At 48.7% G+C, this 20,000-nt stretch overlaps 1 protein-coding gene across 1 annotated transcript in view; it reads left to right on the forward strand.

The window, feature by feature from the left end:
- Nucleotides 1-20,000, forward strand: part of LOC145418044 (protein turtle homolog B-like) — a 91,995-nt gene that overhangs the window by 8,782 nt on the left and 63,213 nt on the right. The window contains exons 5-8 of the mRNA XM_080286577.1: nucleotides 1,748-1,899; nucleotides 2,342-2,486; nucleotides 10,031-10,161; nucleotides 17,427-17,586. Of these exons, the coding sequence (XP_080142703.1) occupies nucleotides 1,748-1,899; nucleotides 2,342-2,486; nucleotides 10,031-10,161; nucleotides 17,427-17,586 (588 nt within the window). The remainder of the gene's footprint in view (nucleotides 1-1,747; nucleotides 1,900-2,341; nucleotides 2,487-10,030; nucleotides 10,162-17,426; nucleotides 17,587-20,000) is intronic.

Below are 20,000 nucleotides of genomic sequence, written 5' to 3' on the forward strand. Positions count from 1 at the left end.
TCACTATTATCATCATCATCATCACCATCATCATCATCATCATCACCATCATCATCATCATCACCATCATTATCTTCACTGTCGTCTCTCTCTCTCTCTCTCTCCCTCTCTCTCTCCATGCCATGCACTCTCAATCTCCCCTCTCTCTCTCCCCTCACCCCTCTTCCTCTTAACCTCCTTTTACCCCCCTCTCGCCATTCCCTCTCCCCTCCTACTTCACTTCCCTCTAACGCCCTCTCAGTCACACCCCTCCCCTCCCCTCCCCTCCCCTCCCCTCTCCACTGCTTCCATTCCTTCCCTTCCCCTCCCCATCCCCATTCCTCTCCTCTTTTCTCCACTCCTCCCCTCTGCTCTGCTCTGCCCTCCTCCCCTCCCCTCCCTTTCCCTCCTCTCCATCCCCTCCCCTCCCCTTCCCTCCTCTCCACCCCCTCCCCTTTTCATCTGCCCCCCCCCTCTCTCTCTCTATCTCACCACCTTGTGTCTCCCTCTCTTCTCTCTCCTAACCTCTCCTCATCTCACCCTTCCCTCTCCTCTCCCCTCCGCTCCCCTCTCCATCACTTCCCCTCTCTCATTTTATCCCTTACCCAGTAACATTAGTTTCCCCTCTCTCTCTCTCTCTCTCTCTCACACACACACACACACACACACACACACACACACACACACCTCACTCCCCAAACATACTGTAAATCAACCCATACATCTATCTGCCACCCCACCTCTCTCTCTCTCTCTCGTTAGACAGATAGACAGACCGATATATAGATAGACAGATAATAAACAGATAGGAGGATAGATAGACAGATAGACATTGATAGATAAATGGCTAGATAGATGGATGGCTAGACAGATAGATAAGTAGATAGATAGACAGATAGACAGACAGACAATTCCTTCACTTACCCCTCAACTCTCCTTTCTACTATAGGATCATACAGAGTGTACCAAAAGTCTTCCTAAATATCTCCCACAGCCAAGCAACCATCGACTCACCTGAAACGAAAAGAAAAAAGACTAATTAATTCACCTGTAATATATTTTCAAAAGTTTTTCGTTCAATAAAAAAAAAAATTACATTACTTTTGGCCATATCGAAACATTATTTTTTTTTTTCAATGCCCATATGAATTTTTTTGACACCCTGTATTAAACTCCCGCCATATCAACATCAAGACCATCTCTCTCTCTCTCTCTCTCTCTCTCTCTCTCTCTCTCTCTCTCTCTCTCTCTCTTCGGTCTATCTATATTCAGACGCCATAATCCCATAAGGGGTGGCCGTTTGTCTTTGAGTTACTTCTTTTACGGGGAGGGGCACTAACCCTCCACCAACCCACTTGTTGACACGTAGGGAACACGTATGGGTTGGTTATATGGTTACCACCCAGCGTTGTAAATGGTTTCCTGGCCGACAAGAAACTCTCCATTTCCTTCACCTACGTATCTTTATCTAACTCCCTCCCTCATTTCTCTATCTATCTGCCAGTCAGTTTATCTAACCATCCCCCTAATTTTCCCCTATCTATCTATCCAGCTAGCTAACCCTCCCTCTACCTAATTCCCCTTCACTATCACTCTAGCCATTCTCTCTCTCTCTCTCTCTCTCTCTCTCTCTCTCTCGTTTCCCTCTCTATCTATCAGTCTATCTATCTAACTCTCTCCCCGTCCCCCCTCACTACCTATCAATCTATCTGCCTATTTATCTATTTCTCTATCTATCTATCTATCTAACCCCCCCTCTCTCCCCCAGTTCCCCCCCTGTGGACGCGAATCCTGGGTGAGAGGGGTCCGGTCAGCTCAGGTCGCCCGTATGACGTAAGGTGCGAGGCGGTAGGGGGCCGGCCTCCCCCGAGACTCACCTGGCTGCTAGACCACACGCCCCTCACCAGCCACGGCCATCAGGTGAGAGAGAGAGAGAGAGAGAGACGGATGTGTGTGTGTGTGTGTGTGTGTGTGTGTGTGTGTGTGTACTACAGGCTAAGTACCCCCCCCCCTGTAGTCCCCCATCGTCCTCCTGGGGGATAGGGAGGGAGTTGAGGGACGTGTGTATAACCAGCTAGTGGAGCCGCCTGGTTATATCAGTGCCACCACGTGAAGGCCCCCCTCTCCACCACTACCCTATAAGCTAGATGTTGAAAAATGGTTATGATGATGATGATGGTGGTGGTGGTGGTGGTGTTGGTGGTAGTTGTGGTGGTGGTGGTGGTGGTGGTGGTAATGATGATGATGATGATGATGATGATGATAATGATAAGAACATAACCCCCCCTTCTCTCTCTCTCTCTCTCTCTCTCTCTCTCCCATCACCCTCCCTGCACTAAGACCCACCGCCCTACCCTCCCAGGTACGCGACGATGGCAATGTGAGTATCAGTGAGCTGAGATGGACGCCGAGTGTGAGAGATGAGGGGAAGGTGCTCACATGCCGAGCTCAGTCCCCCCTCACTCACACCCCCGCACTCACAGACTCATGGAAGCTACAGGTGTATTGTGAGTAGGAAGAGTTTTTGTGAGTAAGAAGAGATTTGTGAGTAAGAAGAGTTTCGTAAGAAGAGTTCTGTGAGTAAGAAGAGTTTTGTCAGTAAGAAGTTTTGTAAATAAGAAGAGTTTTGTGAGTAAGAAGAGTTTTGTGAGTAAGAAGAGTTTTGTGAGTAAGAAGAGTTTTGTGAGTAAGAAGAATTTTGTGAGTAAGAAGAGTTTTGTGAGTAAGAAGAGTTTTAAGAGTAAGAAGAGTTTTGTGAGTAAGAAGAATTTTGTGAGTAAGAAGAGTTTTGTGAGTGAGAAGAGTTTTAAGAGTAAGAAGAGTTTTGTGAGTAAGAAGAATTTTGTGAGTAAGAAGAGTTTTGTGAGTAAGAAGAGTTTTGTGAGTAAGAAGAGTTTTGTGAGTAAGAAGAGTTTTGTGAGTAAGAAGAGTTTTGTAAGAAGAGTTTTGTAAGAAGAGTTTTGTGAGTAAGAAGAGTTTTGTGAGTAAGAAGAGTTTTGTGAGTAAGAAGAGTTTTGTAAGAAGAGTTTTGTGAGTAAGAAGAGTTTTGTGAGTAAGAAGAGTTTTGTGAGTAAGAAGAGTTTTGTGAGTAAGAAGAGTTTTGTGAGTAAGAAGAGTTTTGTGAGTAAGAAGAGTTCTGTGAGTAAGACGGTTTTTGTAAGAAGATTTTTTAATAAGAAGAACTAGTCACTAAAGCCTCAGGTAGGCAGGTAGGTAAGAAGGCAAGTTGACAGGTAGGCAAGTAAGTAGATGGGTAGACAGGTAGGTAGGCAAGTAGACAGGTAGGCACATAAGTATAGGTAGACAGGTAAGTCGACAGGTAATTACAAAACTGTCCCATCAGAGGGCTGTGACGGAGACTCAGCAACTCATTTCACTTTCCAGCGACCAGTGCCCGTCCCTGAGTAGCATTAAATTGAGCAATGAATCCCAACCATCCTTCGGGTTTACACCTTCTGGACAATATCTGGTTGCAATGCCTTATCGCACTAAACCACCAGGACCCCATCAAATTATATGGTTGCCAACCAGCGTAGTAAATGCCTTCCTGAGCTACAAAAAACCACTTGTCACTCACTGTAGAGTCACCTGTTGCTAGCACTACATCCAATGAGCGGACGGTGGGCGCCTCCATGTAACACTGATGCACATCAAACACATCCAGGTAAATCCGTTATGGGAAGTTATTTTTCAATCCCAACCCAAATGAGCAAAATATATCCTGCCATAGTGGATTTACCTGGTTCATCACACAATTCAGGAGGCTTCGCTGATATCGCCTCATGGTGTAGTGGTAACAGTGCCTGACTTCTGTCTTAAGGTCTCGGGTTCGATTCCCGGCTGGAGCGTAAAAAAATTTCCACATGTACGCACGTGTAATGTGTATTTCTCTAATATATATATATATATATATATATATATATATATATATATGAGTATAATATGCAAAATTAGCTCCAAGCTGCCCCGGCCCAACAGTCATAAACAGTCACTTTTCCTCACCAACCCCCCCCCCTCCCCACAACAAACACGCCTGGCACTGGCACACCAGCTGCCACGGCTAATACCAGCTGTGTAATATCTCTCAGCCACCGCCACGGCATAACGAAGCACCGGGTACTACGGATTTACTGAGGCTTAGCGGTGGCGGCAGAGACGGACGGCCTGTACGCAGACCTGAAGGTGTGGTGGTGGTGGTGGTGGTGGTGGTGGTGGTGGTAGTGTTGAGGCGAGGTAGAAATAACAAAAAATTAATAATAATAATAATGATAATAATAAAAATTATGATAATAATAATAATAATAATAATAATAATAATAATAATAAAATCCAGGTTAAAAGGGGAAAATTGTCATAGCATTGTCTTTCGCTGTGGCAAAGAAAATAAACAAAGAAAAGAGTAAAAGCCTTACATGGAGGAGGAGGAGGAGGAGGAGGAGGAGGAGGGAGGGAGGGAGGGAGGGAGGGAGGGAGGGACGGACGGACGGAGGGGAAGGTAGGAAGCAAGGAAGCATGAGGGGAGGGAAAGGACGCAAGGAAGGAAGAAAGCAAGCAAGGAAAGGAAGGAAGGAAGGAAAGAAAAAGAAAGATAAGGAAAAAGGCAAAGCAAGCAAGGAAAGGAAGGAAGGAAGGAAGGAAAAAGAAAGATAAGGAAGAAGGCAACGGGGCAGCAAAAACAATACAAAGACAAATTATAGACAAACAACCAATCAAAAAACAAGAAAAACAAAAGAAACTCTATAATCGCCCAGGTGTAAAAAAAAAATCCTACTACGCTTCTTCTCACCTGATTTACTTGGCACAGGTGAATAAATTGGCAGGTAATAATTGGCCAGGTTAATTACAGGTGAGTCTATTAAGGATTTTTGGACAGGTAATTAATATTGAGAGAGAGAGAGAGAGAAATGGGGGTATGTTTTGTTCTGTGTGTGTGTGTGTGTGTGTACTGGAGAGAATTTGGGTGTGGAAGATGGATTGAGCGCTTGATTCTCTCTCTCTCTCTTTCTCTCTCTCTCTTTCTCTCTCTCTCTCTCTCTCTCCGCTCTACCAAACTAAAATTTTCTCATTCCTTTTACTAGGCACCCCTCACAGGCGGCGACGTTGGGCAAGACAGATAGATATGGTTACACAGACAGACAGATAGATATAGATAAATAGATAAAAAGGAATTGATAGGAAGGAGGTCATTGGTAGCCTGATAAACGTTCATCATCATCATCATCATCATCATCATCACTACCGTCGTCATCATCATCACCACCACCGTCATCGTCATCATCATCATCATCACCACCGTCGTCATCATCATCATCATCATCATCATCACCACCGTCGTCGTCGTCGTCATCATCATCAACATCATCACCACCACCACCACCGTCATCATCATCATCATCATCATCACCACCGTCGTCACCACCACCACCACCACCACCACCACCACCACCACCACAAGAACAACAACAACAACAACAACAACAACATAACCATTAATATCAACAGCTGCAAAACAACACAATAACAACTACAACAACAACCATTACCACTATCATCATCCATCATCACTATCTTCAACACTATTACTATCATCATCGCTATCATCATCATCATCATCATCATCATCACCACCACCACCACCACCACCACACCACACCTCACTTCACCTCACTTCACCCCACCCCACCACACCACACCACACCACACCTCACCTCACCTCACCTCACTTCACCACACCACACCACACCACACCTCACTTCACCACACCCCACCCCACCACACCTCACCTCACTTCACCACACCCCACCACCTCACAAAAACAATCAGTGGAACTTTTAAAACCTCGCTTAGGTGTTCGCCAGCCCCGTAAACAACAAACAAACAAACAAACAAACACGGCCAATCAAGAGCCTGGATTTGCCTAACAAGAGAGTTTGTTTGTGTTTGTTTTTTCTCTTGTTTCTCTGTGGTTGGAAGAGAGAGAACAAGATTTTAATTGGAGGAGGAGGAGAAGGAGGAGGAAAAAGAAGAGGTAGAGGAGGAGGAGAAGAAGAAGAGGAGAAGAAGAAGAAGAAGAAGAAGAAGAGGAGGAGGAGGAGGAGGAGGAGGAGGAGGAGGAGGAAGAAGAAGAAGAAGAAGAAGAGGAGGAGGAGGAGAAGGAGGGGGCAAAGTAACCCCCAAATGGTGACAATCGCCCCTGCATAGCCCCTGACGTGGGTGTGGGGGGTGTAGGTAGGGGGGTGAGGTGGGTGTGTGTGTGTGTAGGTAGGGGGGGGTAGGTGTAGGTGTAGGTGTGGGGGTGTGGGGGTGGGGGGTTTAAATGTATATATATAGGATTTGTTTTACCTTTAACACCTGTTCTCACCTTTACCTGCCGTATTTTATCTATCTATCTATCTATATCTATTCACCTGTCTGTCAATCCTTGTCTTATCTGTCTGTCTATCTATCCTTCTATCCTTCCACGTATATCTATCTACCTATATCTATCCATCTATCTACCCATTTATATCTATCTATCTGTCCATCCACTCATATCCTATCCCATTTATGCATCTATCCATCTCCTTATCTATCTATCTACCTGTCTGTCTGTCTGTCTATCTATTTATCTATCTATCCTGTTTGGGCTCGGGCTGGAAATTTCCCATGCGATTCAACACCATATATCTGCACACACACACACACACACACAATCACTAACATACCTACACATACACACATTCCACTCAGCCACATACCCATACTCACAACTGCACACACACACACACACACACACACACACACACACACACACACACACCTGCTGCTGTTTACTGCACACCGTTACACACATCACTGCACACTACACCACACCCCAAATTCTCCCTTCCTATTAATTACTATACCCCAGTACACCACACCACGCTACACCACACCACACACACTACACCACACCACACCACACCAAGTCACGCTACACTACACGATACCACACCACACCACTTTACACTCCACCGCACCACACACACACACACACACACACACACACACACACACACACACAGCTTCCCAGAACAAAATGGAACAATAAGACAAGATTCCTTTGCTGGTGAAAAAAACATTTCCAAGAAGGTACCCCCACACAGATGCTCTCTCTCTCTCTCTCTCTCTCTCTCTCCCTACCTACCTACCTATGTTATAAATCGTCTTTCCCTGCACAGACAGATTCTCTCTCTCTCTCTCTCTCTCTCTCTCTCTCTCACACACACACACACACACACACAAGCAACCTAAAATTACCAACAGAGAGAGAGAGAGAGAGAGAGAGATCCACGGGCAATATGTAGATTTATGTGGGTGGGGGTGTAGGAGGGGTTTTGGGGGGAGCGGCCCCCTGGGGTGAATATCTGAATTATAGTAAATCTTGGGGTGTGGGAATGGTTTATTAATGAGGGGGAGGGGGTAGCAGGGGGGCCGATAGATGGGGAAAATAGATAAATGGGTGGGTAGATAGGGGTGGATATTGATGGATGGGTGGGTAGATAGGAATGGAAGTACACACACACACACACACACACACACACACACACACACACACACACACACACACACACACACACACACACACACACACCAGAGAGAGAGAGGGAGAGAAAGAGAGAGGCCCACTTACACACACACACACACACACACACACACACACACACACAGACAAACGTTCGTGGGTACACTGATATTGCCAGCTAAATCTTACCCTTGACAGACAGACAAATGACGCGCAGGGACGAGGGGAATATCCTGTGTGTGTGTGTGTGTGTGTGTGTGTGTGTGTGTGTGTGTGAGAGAGAGAGAGAGAGAGAGAGAGAGAGAGAATTTCACAGCGCTCAGCCTACAGTAAGCCGTGTCAGAGATAAGCTTCTGGACGACGACGCTTGTATAATATTAGAGAGAGAGAGAGAGAGAGAGAGAGAAACACACCCACCCACTCATCCACACACACACACACACACACGAGGGAGGGACAGGTTTATGGCAGTAGTGCAAATATATTTCTTGTTCCCTTAAATAATAAACTTTAGGAGAGGTACCCCTAAAATATGTGCTGGCGTCCGTTTTCTTTGTCTTGTTTTCTTTCTAGCCTCCTCTCTCTCTCTCATTTTTCTCCATATCTCTATCTATCTATCTATCTCTTATCTATCTACCTCCCCCCCACCATTTGTTATCTTATCTCCCCCAACTTCACACTCCCTCCCCCTCCCCAACGCCCCCTATCTCACCCCCTCCTGTCCTGTTATCTAAATGGCTTATCAACTAGAGGCTTTCACGTCCTCCTTCTCTCTCTCTCTCTCTCTCTCTCTCTCTCTCTCTCTCTGTAATGTCTCTCTCAGTTTATATTAATTTCCTTTTTTATCTCTTTCTGTATCTTTATATATCTATCTACCTCTGTCTATCCGTCTATCTATCTATCCTGTCGTTACTTTCAATCATTCTTCTCTCTTTCTCTCAAATTCCAAGCTCTTACCTATCATCTGCCAGCCATGAATAAGTAAAAGGCCAGGGATTCGAAACGGCGTGCGTGCATGACTAAGAAGGTAATGGATACGAATCGAAGAACGGCCGTGAATTAAGTCAGGTGAGGCGGATACGAACCCTGGCCCCGGCATAAATGAAATACGGGAAGCGTGGATTTCAACTGAGCGAATCGCGAGGGAGGAGTCGGCGAAATGTGGCAAGATTGGACCGTAGACTTTTTCAGGTTAATTTCTCACCCATACCAAGTTAGGGGTCGGCGAAATGTGGCAAGCTTGGACCGTAGACTTTATTATTATTATTATTATTATTATTTTTATTATTATTATAGATAAACAGAGGGATAGATGGATGGATAGATACACAGATAGACAGATGGATGGATGGATAGACATAAAGACAGACAGATACACAGATGGATAGATAGACAGATAAAAGGATAGTAGAGGCCAGAGTTAATTACATCAACAGGATTTTTGTTCAATTAATTTCCATGCCTTTTTTTACGGCTGCCCTCTCATTTCAGCTCCACCCACCCCCTACACCCACCACACCCACTACACTCCCCCTCCACCCACCCCCTACACCCACACCCAATTCTCTCTTCCCCACACCCAACAATCACCTTCTTCCCACCCACACCTACACACACCGCTCCATCCCCCTCCCCCAACTTGCAGTCCCACCCCCCACCCTCCCTACGTCCCCTCCCCCCCACACACACTCCGCATCCATCCCCTCGCTACTAAAATAATAATAAATAATAATGATAATAATAATAATAATAATAATAATAATAATAATAACACTCCAAACCCCACATCAACCCCACACCCATCTTTTCCTCTCCCCATTTACACACACACACACACACACACACACACACACACACACACACACACACCACTTCTAAATTCTACCTTCTTCAACTGTTCACCCATCCACCTTAGCACTGCCTACCTTCACACTACACTCCCCAAACCTTGCACCCCACACCCTGCCTCACCCCCTCCCCACACCTGGCACTCCACACCCTGCCTCATCCCCACTCGGCCAATCCCTCATTCGACCTTCCCACACTGATCCAATCCCACATTCGACCTTCCCACACTGACCCAATCCCACATTCGACCTTCCCACACTGACCCAATCCCACATTCGACCTTCCCACACTGACCCAATCCCACATTCGACCTTCCCACACTGACCCAATCCCACATTCGACCTTCCCACACTGACCCAATCCCACATTCGACCTTCCCACACTGACCCAATCCCACATTTGACCTTCCCACACTGACCCAATCCCACATTCGACCTTCCCACACTGACCCAATCCCACATTCGACCTCCCCACACTGACCCACTCCCACATTCGACCTTCCCACACTGACCCAATCCCACATTCGACCTTCCCACACTGACCCAATCCCACATTCGACCTCCCCACACTGACCCAATCCCACATTCGACCTCCCCACACTGACCCAATCCCACATTCGACCTCCCCACACTGACCCAATCCCACATTCGACCTCCCCAGACGTGCCAGTTGCCCGCCTCCGCCCTGGCCGCTCCCTCAACCTCAGCAACATCGAGGAGGGAGACGATGTGTACTTCGAGTGTAGCATCAAGGCCAACCCCTGGGTGTACAAGATTGCCTGGATGCACGAGGTGAGGCAGGGAAGGCAGGGGTGAGGCAGGGAGGGAAGGGGAAAGGCATGGGTGAGGCAGGGAGAGGGTGAAATGTGTTCTATCAAGGCCAACCCCTGGGTGTACAAGATTGCCTGGATGCACGAGGTGAGGCAGGGGAGGCAGGGGTGAGGCAGGAGAGAGGCGGGGAGGGAAGGGGTTAGGCAGGGGGAAGGCATGGGTGAAGCAGGAAGGTGGGCAAGGGGGAGACAAGGGTGAGGCAGGAGGAAGGCATGGGTTAGACAAAGACAGACAGGAAAGTGGGCTAGGGGGAGGCAGGAAAGAGGAAGGGAGGGAAGGGGTTAGGCAGGGGGAAGGCATGGGTGAGGCAGGGAGAGGGTGAAATGTGTTCTATCAAGGCCAACCCCTGGGTGTACAAGATTGCCTGGATGCACGAGGTGAGGCAGGGAAGGCATGGGTGAGGCAGGGAGGGAAGGGGTTAGGCAGGGGGAAGGCATGGGTGAGGCAGGAAGGTGGGCAAGGGGGGAGACAGGGGTGAGGCAGGAGGAAGGCAAGGGTTAGACAAAGACAGACAGGAAAGTGGGCTAGGGGGAGGCAGGAAAGAGGAAGGGAGGGAAGGGGTTAGGCAGGGGGAAGGCAGGGGTGAGGCAGGGAGAGGGTGAAATGTGTTCTATCAAGGCCAACCCCTGGGTGTACAAGATTGCCTGGATGCACGAGGTGAGGCAGGGGTGAGGCAGGGGTAAGGGGAAAGGTAGGGGGGAGGCATGGGTGAGGCAGAGGAAGTTGGGAGTAAAAGAAGGACTAATGATGGACAGAGAGAGAGAGAGAGAGAGAGAGAGAGAGAGAGAGAGAGAGAGAGAGAGAGGAAACTAAAATAGGGAGAAGAGAAAAGGAGGGAAGGTAGGCAGGGAGTTGAAGGAGGTAAGCAGGGGTAAGGCAGGAAGGAGACGACTTGTACCATTGGTGTTCCATCAGTGCCAACCCCTGGATGTGCAAGGCAGGGGGAGGCAGAGGGGAGGCAGGGAGGTGAGGCAGAGGGGAGGCAGGGAGGTAGGCAGAGGATAGGCAGGGAGGTAGGCAGAGATTAAGGCAGGCCAGTCCCTAGGTTTAAAAGATTTCCTGGATGCATAGGGTGAGGCAGAGAGAGAGAGAGAGAGAGAGTGAAGGTAGGGAGGCAAGAAGAGTAACTAAAAACAAAATCGAAAAAAAAAAACAAAGACAAGAAAAAGAAACAGGGAAGAGAGAGGGAGGGAAACAGGAAGTGGAGAGAAAATGAGTGGAAAGTAGAATGGAGATGAGGGAGGGAGGGAGGGAGGGAGGTATGGAGGGGAGGGGGTAAAGAGGTAGAAAGGGAAGTGGGGGGGAGGTATGGACGGGAGGGGGAGGAAGGTAGAAAGGGGAGAGGGAGGGAAAGATAGGGAGGGAGGAAGTTAAGGGGGAGGGAGGAGGAAGGAGAGGGGGAGGGAGGTAGGGAAGAGAGGTGGGGGAGGTAGGGAAGAGAGGTGGGGGAGGTAGGGAAGAGAGGGGGGAGGAAGGTAGGAAGGGGAGGGGAGGGGGAGGTAGGAAGAGAGGAGGGGGACACGTAGTAATGTAGGCAGGAGAGGAAAGATGCATGAGGTGAGGCAGAGAGGCAGGAAGGTAGGTATGTGGGTATATAGGTACGGTAGGTAGGCAGAGGCAGGCAGGTGTGTGGGTAGGTAGGTAGGTAGGACAGTATAGGCAGGTAGGTAGACTGGTAATGGGTGCGTAGATGATGGGTAGGTGGATAGGCAGGATGAGATAGACAGATACAGATAGAGAGAGAGAGAGAGAGAGAGAGAGAGGTAGCATTCACCCAGACGTGCTGATCAGGCAGATAAACAAAGGGGAGGCAGGCTGGGAGGAGAGGCAGGCAGGGGAGGGAGAGAGGTAGCAGGCAGGGAGGGGAAGCAGGGAGGTAGGCAGGCAGGGAAGGGAGGCAGGGAGGTAGGATGCAGGGAAGGGAGGCAGGGAGAGAGAAGCAGGGAGGTACGGAGCAGGTAGGCAGGCAGGGAGGGGAGGCAGGAAGGTAGGCAGGCAGGGAGGAGAGGCAGGTTAGGCAAAGAAGATAGGCAGGAAGGCAAGTAAACAGGAATGGCACGGAGGTAGGTAAGAGGCAGGTTAGGCAGGAAAGGAAGGCAGGTAGGAAGGAAAGGGAGGCAGGTTAGGCAGGAAAGGAAGGAAAATTAGGCAGGTGAAGCAGGTTAGGCGGGAAAGGAAGGCAGGGAGGAAGGAAGAGGAGGTAGGAAGAGAAAGCAGGGAGAGGAGGAAAGAGAGGAAGGAAGGAGAGGCAGGGATGAGGGAGAGGCAGGAAGGAGAGGCAGGGATGAGGGAGAGGCAGAAAAACAGGCAGGAATGTACGCCGTTGAGGCATATGTAAAGGTAGGCAGGAATTTAGGCAGAGTGTTAATAAAGGAAGGTAGGGAAGAGAGGGGAGAGAAATAGGGAGGGAAGGGAGAGAAATAGGGAGGGAAGGGCGAGAAATAGGGAGGGAAGGGCGAGAAATAGGGAGGGATGGGAAATAGGGAGGGAAGGGAGAGAAATAGGGAGGGATGGGAGAGAAATAGGGAGGGAAGGGAGAGAAATAGGGAGGGAAGGGAGAGAAATAGGGAGGGAAGGGAGAGAAATAGGGAGGGAAGGGAGAGAAATAGGGAAGGAAGGGAGAGAAATAGGGAAGGGAGAGAAATAGGGAGGGAAGGGAGAGAAATAGGGAAGGAAGGGAGAGAAAGAGAGGGAAAGGCAGGGAGGAACATGGGTAAGGCAAGAGAGGGAGGACGACAGGAAGGTAAGGCAGGGAGTCAGCAAGAGGGGAGGAAGGGAGAAGGAAGGGAGAAGAGGCAGGTAATCAGGTAGGCAGGTAGGTAGGCAGGTAGGCAGGCAGCGCGGCTGCTAGGAGTGGGGAGGCAAGGAGAAAGGCAAGAGTGGCAAGATGGAAGGCAGGCAGAGAAACAGGGAGGAGGCAGGCAGAGAGACAGGAAGGAAAGTAGGTAGGCAGAGAGAGAGGCAGGTGTGAGAGGCAGGAAGGAGAGGCAAGAAAAAGGTGAGCAAAGTTCTTCATACACGTCTGCCTAAGTTACGTATAAGAGGGGTGAGGCAGGTGGGTAAGGCAGGGGTGTAAAGCAGAGGAGTAAGGCAGGGGTGTAAGGCAGAAAAGGGAGGCAGCAGATGTGAGGCAGAAGAGTAAGGCAGGAGTGTAAGGCAGAAGAGTAAGACATAAAAGGGAGGCAGAAGATGTGAGGCAGGGAGAGGAAGGAAGGTAAATGGTATGAGAGAGAGAGAGAGAGAGAGAGAGAGAGAGAGAGAGAGAGAGAGAGAGAGAGAATGCTGGGAATGAAGGCATGCGGGCCCACAGGTAACCAGGTATGAGAGAGAGAGAGAGAGAGAGAGGGGGGGGGGTTCGTTGTTTACAGTTCAAGATCGCCTGGATGAACGAGGTAAGGGAGAGAGAGAGAGAGAGAGAGAGAGAGAACGGGTGTAAAGCAGCTTGATAGCTCGTGAGAGGGAGGGACAGAGGGAGGGAGGGAGGAAAGCGGGGAGGCGGGAGGGGAGGGGAGGCAGGGAGGGAGGAAGACAGGGAGGAAAAGAGAAAGTGAGAGGGGAGGGAGGGAGAAAGGCAGGGAGGATAAGAGAAAGGGAGAGAGAAGGAGTAGGGACGAGACAGGGAGGAATAGGGATGTAGTGAAAGATGCAAGGAGGGAGGGAGGGAGGGAGGGAGGGAGGGAGGGAGGGAGGGAGGGAAGGAAGGAAGGAGGGATAGGAGGAAAGGAGGTAGGCAAGGGTTAGCAGAGGAAAGGAGGTAGGCAGGGGTTAGGCAGAGGAAAGGAGGTAGGTAGAGGTTAGGCAGAGGAAAGGAGGTAGGTAAGGGTTAGGCAGAGGAAAGGAGGTAGGTAGAGGTCAGGCAGAGGAAAGGAGGTAGGCAGGGGTTAGGCAGAAGGAAGGAGGTAGCAGAGGTTAGGCAAAGGAAAGGAGGTAGGCAGGGGTTAGGCAAAGGAAAGGAGGTAGGCAGGGGTTAGGCAAAGGAAAGGAGGTAGGCAGGGGTTAGGCAAAGGAAAGGAGGTAGGCAGGGGTTAGGCAGAGGAAAGGAGGTAGGCAGGGGTTAGGAAGAGATGCAAACGAGCGCTGAGGCATGGAGTGAGTCAGTTAGGCAGAAACGCAAGCACACACTGAGGCAGGAAGGCAGGAAAACAGGCAGGTAGACAGGCAGACAGGAAGGTAGACAGGCAGATAGACAGGTAGGCAGACAGGTAGGTAGACAGGTAGGTAGACAGGTAGATAGGAAGACAGGTAGGAAAGTAGACAGTGAGGCAAAGTGGGTGGCAGTGAGAGGCAGGAAGCGAGGGAGAGAAGGAGGAATGGAGGGAAGGAGAGAGGTTGGGTAGTGAGGCAGGAAGGTAGGCAGGGTGGTGGTGAGGTAGGGAGGCGGTGAGGCAGTGAGATGGTGAGGTAAGGAGGGGGTGAAGCAGGGTGGTGGTGAGGCAGGGAGGGGGTGAGGCAGGGAGGGAGGTTAGCAGGGAAGGGGTGAGGCAGGGATGGGGTGAGGCAGGGAGGGGGGTTAGCAGGGAGGGGGTGACGCAGGGATGGGGTGAGGCAGGCAGGGAGGCAGAAATTGTGAGATGGACGAGGCAGGAGGAAGTAGGGTGGGTAGGTAGGTAGGAAGTGAGGCAGGAGGGAGGCAGAGATAGTGAGAAGAGTTAGAAGGTAGGTAGGAGGGTAGGCAGCTGATAAGAACTAATTTAGGCAGAGGAGGTGTCAGGCAGAGAAGGAGAATGGGTAGGCAATTGGAGGAGGGAGGAAAGGAGTGGAGATAAGGAGGAAAGTGGGGGGGGAGGGAGGAAAGTGGGAGGGAGGGAAGAAAGTGAGAGAGAATAATGGGAGGAAAGAGCGAGGGAAGAAGGAGGGAAGGAGGGAGGAAGAAGGGAGGGAAGGAGAGAGGAAGAAGGGAGGGAGGGAGAGAGAGAGATACAAGGAGGAAGGTAGGAAAGTAGATACAGATCGATAGATACTAGATAGATGCTCAGACTGACAGACAGACAAATAGTGGATAGATAAACAGATAGACAATTAAGCTGAATGACTGAATGAGACAAAGTAGACAGACTGATAGATAGATAGATAAATAGATAGATATATAGATAGATAAATAGATAGACAGATAGATGGGTAAACAGACCAACAGATTAGATAGATAGATAGACAGACATAGATTGGCATAGATACTGATAGATATATACAGATAGATAGATAGACAGATTTGAAGGAAGGGAGGAAGGAAGATATTGAGGGAGGAAGAAGGAGGAAAGGAAGGAATGAGTGTGATTGAGAGGGAGAGAAATGGGTGTGATAGAGAGAGAGAGAGAGAGAGAGAGAGAGAGGGAGAGAGAGGAGGGGAGAGAGAGGAGGGGAGAGAGGGAGGGGGAGGGGGAGGGAGAATGATGGAGAGGGATTCCCGGGGGAGGAGTGAGAGGAGGGAGGGAATTAAAGGTGAGAGAACTATGGGAGGCAGGCAGAGAGATAGGCAGGGAGGGAGGCAGAGGGTGAGGCAGGGTGGTAGAGGATAGGGCAAGGTGAGGCAGGGAGACAGAGGATAAGGAAGGGTGAGGCAGGAAGCAGGGGGTGAGGCAGGAGGCAGAGGGTGAGGCAGGGAGGCAGGGGGTGAGGCAGGGAGGCAGGGGGTGAGGCAGGGAGGCAGGGGGTGAGGCAGGGAGGCAGAGGGCGAGGCAGCGAGGTGTGTGGGAGGCATGAAATCTGAAACGGTAGAAAAGAAAGCGAAACTCGAGAGAGAGAGAGAGAGAGAGAGAGAGAGAGAGAGAGAGAGAGAGAATGAAAAAATAAATGAATACAAACACACCCACTCTCTCTCTCTCTCTCTCTCTCTCTCTCTCTCTCTCTCTCTCTCTCTCTCTCTCTCTCTCTCTCTCTCTCTATAAACAAGTAGAGGGGGAATCAAGCAATCAAGGAATCATATGGTTAGTGCCAAGGAAGGTAGCAGGTCTTCTAGGGGATACATTTTCTCCTTGAAGACGTTTTAAGAGTCCCATAAGATGCTTAGAATGAGGAAGTGGTGTTGTTGTTATTATTATTATTATTATTATTATTATTATCATCACCATTATCATCAATCATTTGTTTATTATTATTATTATTATTATTATTATTATTATTATTATCAATCACTATTATTTTTATTATTATTATTATTATTATTACCCAAACACCACCATCACCACAATTATTCAGGCTTACCAAACTCACCCCTCACCTCACATACCCCAAATCACCACCACCACCACCACACCTCAACCTCATCCCACTCACCACATCTCACCACACTCCTCCCCCTCCAAGCCTCACAGATTTAATTTTCACACTCTCCTTGTCAGTCTCTCCTCGTGGATAAAAATAAGTTACCACCCTCACCACACCACACTATACCATACCATACCACACCACACCTCACTACACCACATCTCACCTCACTACACCACACCACACCTCACCTCACACCACACCACACCTCACCACACCACACTTAACCTCACCACATCACACCACACCACACCACACCTCATCTCACCTCACCTCACACCACACCTCACCACACCACACCACACCTCACCACACTTCACTCGTCTTTCATATTCTGCCTCGCTTCACTTCACTGCATTTCACTTCCTTGTACCTCGTCTCATCTCATCACACAATTTACTTCCTCATCTCACGTGATCTCACTCCACCTCACCTCACTTCACCTGACATTCACCTCTGTTACACTCCTCACTTCATTTCACTACACTTCACTTCGCTTACATCTCATCTAATCTCACTTCGTCTCAGTTACTTCACATATCGCTTCCTCACAATTCACCTCACCTCACTTCATCATATTAACTTCACATACCACTTCCTCACAGTCCATCTCACCTTACTTCATCTCATTTACTCCACATACCGCTTCCTCACACTCCATCTCATCTCACTTCATCTCATTTACTTCACACCTTCTCTTTAATTTCACATACCACTTCCTCACACTCCATCTCATTTACTCCACATACCACATCCTCACACTCCATCTCATTTACCCCACATACCACATCCTCACACTCCATCCCATTTACATCACATCTTCTCTGACCCTCACAGAAAACGGAGCTGCCTCACAACGTCAGCTTTCAAGTACCACATCCTCACACTCCATCTCATTTACCCCACATACCACATCCTCACACTCCATCTCATTGACTCCACACCTTCTCTGACCCTCGCAGAAATCGGAGCTGCTTCACAACGTCAGCAGCGGCATCATCATCAGCAACCAGAGCCTCGTACTGCAAAAGGTGTCACGCTGGGCATCCGGAAGTTACCAGTGTGTTGCGGCCAATACGGAGGGTGACGGGACCTCTAACCCCGTCATGCTTAGGGTGAAGTGTGAGTATGCTTCGGGTGGGGGTAGTGTGAGGGGTGGGGGTAGTGTGGGGGGAGGTTGGTAGGGGAATGATGTTAAGGTTTGTAAATGGTGGATGGGTGTGTGTGTGTGTGTGTGTGTGTGTGTGTGTGTGTGTGTGTGTGTGTGAGAGAGAGAGAGAGAGAGTGAGAGAGAGGTCGTGGTGGTGGTAGTTGTAGTAGTAGTAGTTGTAGCAGTAGTAGTAGTAGTAGTAGTAGTAATAATAATAATAATAATAATAATAATAATAATAATAATAAATCCACTTCACACTACTCAGGTAATCAACATAATAATCAACACTAATTTGTTTATTTGTTTGTTTTCTTGCACCTAATCAACCCCGGGATTAAGGATTACGGTGAGATTAGGGGATTACGCTGATAATGGGCTTTTAAACGGTCATCATCATCATCATCGTATTTGTTACCGCCTCCCATTTCATTATCATCATCATCATCATCACCACCACCACTATCATCATCTTCATCATCATCATCATCATCATCATCACCACCACCATTACCACCACCACCACCATCATCATCATCATCATCATCAACATCACCAACACCATCATCATCATCATCATCATCACATTTGTTACTGCCATCACTATCATCATCATCATCATCACATCTTTTACTACCCTCATCATCATCATCATCACATTTTTCACCATTATCATCATCATCATTATCACATCTTTTACTATCTTCATCACCATCATCATCATTCCCTGCCATAACCATCATCACATACAATACTACTATCGTGTGTGTGTGTGTGTGTGTGTGTGTGTGTGTGTGTGTGTGTGTGTGTGTGGAGGGGAGGACACAAGAATCATTAGACAGGAGGGGACGGTGTGAATGAGAGAGAGAGAGGGAGTGAGAGAAAGCTGTAGATTGGCGATGGAGAGAGAGTGAGCGAGAGGGAGGGGAGAAGGATTTGTGAAAGTGAGAAAAGGAAAAGGGATGCTGGAAAGTGTGTGTGTGTGTTTGTGTGTGTGTGTGTGTGTGTGTTGACAGTGATGTGTGTATGCATAATTCCGGACGTGCTGACAGGTACACACACACACACACACACACACACACACACACACACACACACACACACACAATGTATCCTTCCAGCAAAAACAAGAAAAAAACAAGAATCCTGCAAATAAAACGTACTGAGAGAGAGAGAGAGAGAGAGAGAGAGAGAGAGAGAGAGAGAGAGAGTCATTTCGAAAATTGAGTACCATCAATTATTGTTTTTTTTTTTTTTCTTTCCATATCTAGGCGATTTTATTGATGATTTATTTTTTATTAATTTCTTTATTGGAGGAATTAGATATATTGTGGCCTTTATTATCTCTTCTCATTATTATTATTTATTATTATTATTATTATTATTATTATTATTATTATTATCATTATTATTTTTTTTTTTAACCTGGGGCGCATTTTTTTTTTTTTTTACCTGGGGGCGCATTTCCTCTTCATCAATCCCTTCAACTACCAACCCAACCCAACCGATCCCACCCTGCCCTACCTTAATCTAACCCAACCCAACCCAACCCAACTCCAATCCACCCAAAGCCACCCAACCCAACCCAACCCAAAGCCACCTCTATTAGTCCCATCTTTCCCAGGGCAATAAAAATGTGCTCAGAGGAACTATAACTTTTTCATATTCATTTTTTCTTTTCGTTTTTCGTTTTTTTTTTCTTCGGGGGCCCACCTGGGAGCGGAAATCAGGCAGACCAATTAGCAGGTGTTTACTGAGGCAGGTGAGGCAGGTAAGGGGGGTGGAGAGGGGGAGAATGGGGTGAGGAGGGGGATGTGGGAGAATGGGGAAGAATGGGTGAGGGGGGAAAGGTGGGGTGAGGGAGGGGGAAGATGGGGAGGGGAAGGTGAGGGATGGAGAAGGTGAGGCAGGTAAGGGGGTGGGGAGGGGAGGGGGAGAATGGGGAGGAGAGGTGAGGAAGGTAGGTAAGGAAGGTGAAGAATGGGGAAGGAGGGGTAAGGAGGGTAGGTGGGGGAGGGAGAGAGAGAGAAGGGGATGGTGGGGGAGTAAGAGGGGAGGGAGAAGGTGGAGGAAAAGGTGGGGAGGGAGGGAGGTGAGGGGGGAGAAGGTGGGGGAAAGAGAAGATGGGAGAGGGAGAAGGTGGGGAGGGAGACGGTAGGGGAGGGAGGTAAGGGAGGGAGAAGGTGGGGGAGGGGGAAGGTGGGGGAAGGCATGAGGGAGGGAGGGGAACAGAGTGGTAAGGGAGGGAGAAGGTGGGGGAAGGCATGAGGGAGGGAGGGGAACAGAGTGGATGTTTTAAAAGGGAAAGAAAAGAAGTATGGAGGAGAGGGGTGCGAAGGAGTGAGGAGGGGTGGGGGAGGGGAGAAGGCGTGGGGAAGGGGAAAGA

Source organism: Coenobita brevimanus, chromosome 112, assembly GCF_032717465.1.
Source record: "Coenobita brevimanus isolate Jiangsu-jjx chromosome 112, ASM3271746v2, whole genome shotgun sequence".
Lineage (NCBI taxonomy): Eukaryota > Metazoa > Arthropoda > Malacostraca > Decapoda > Coenobitidae > Coenobita > Coenobita brevimanus.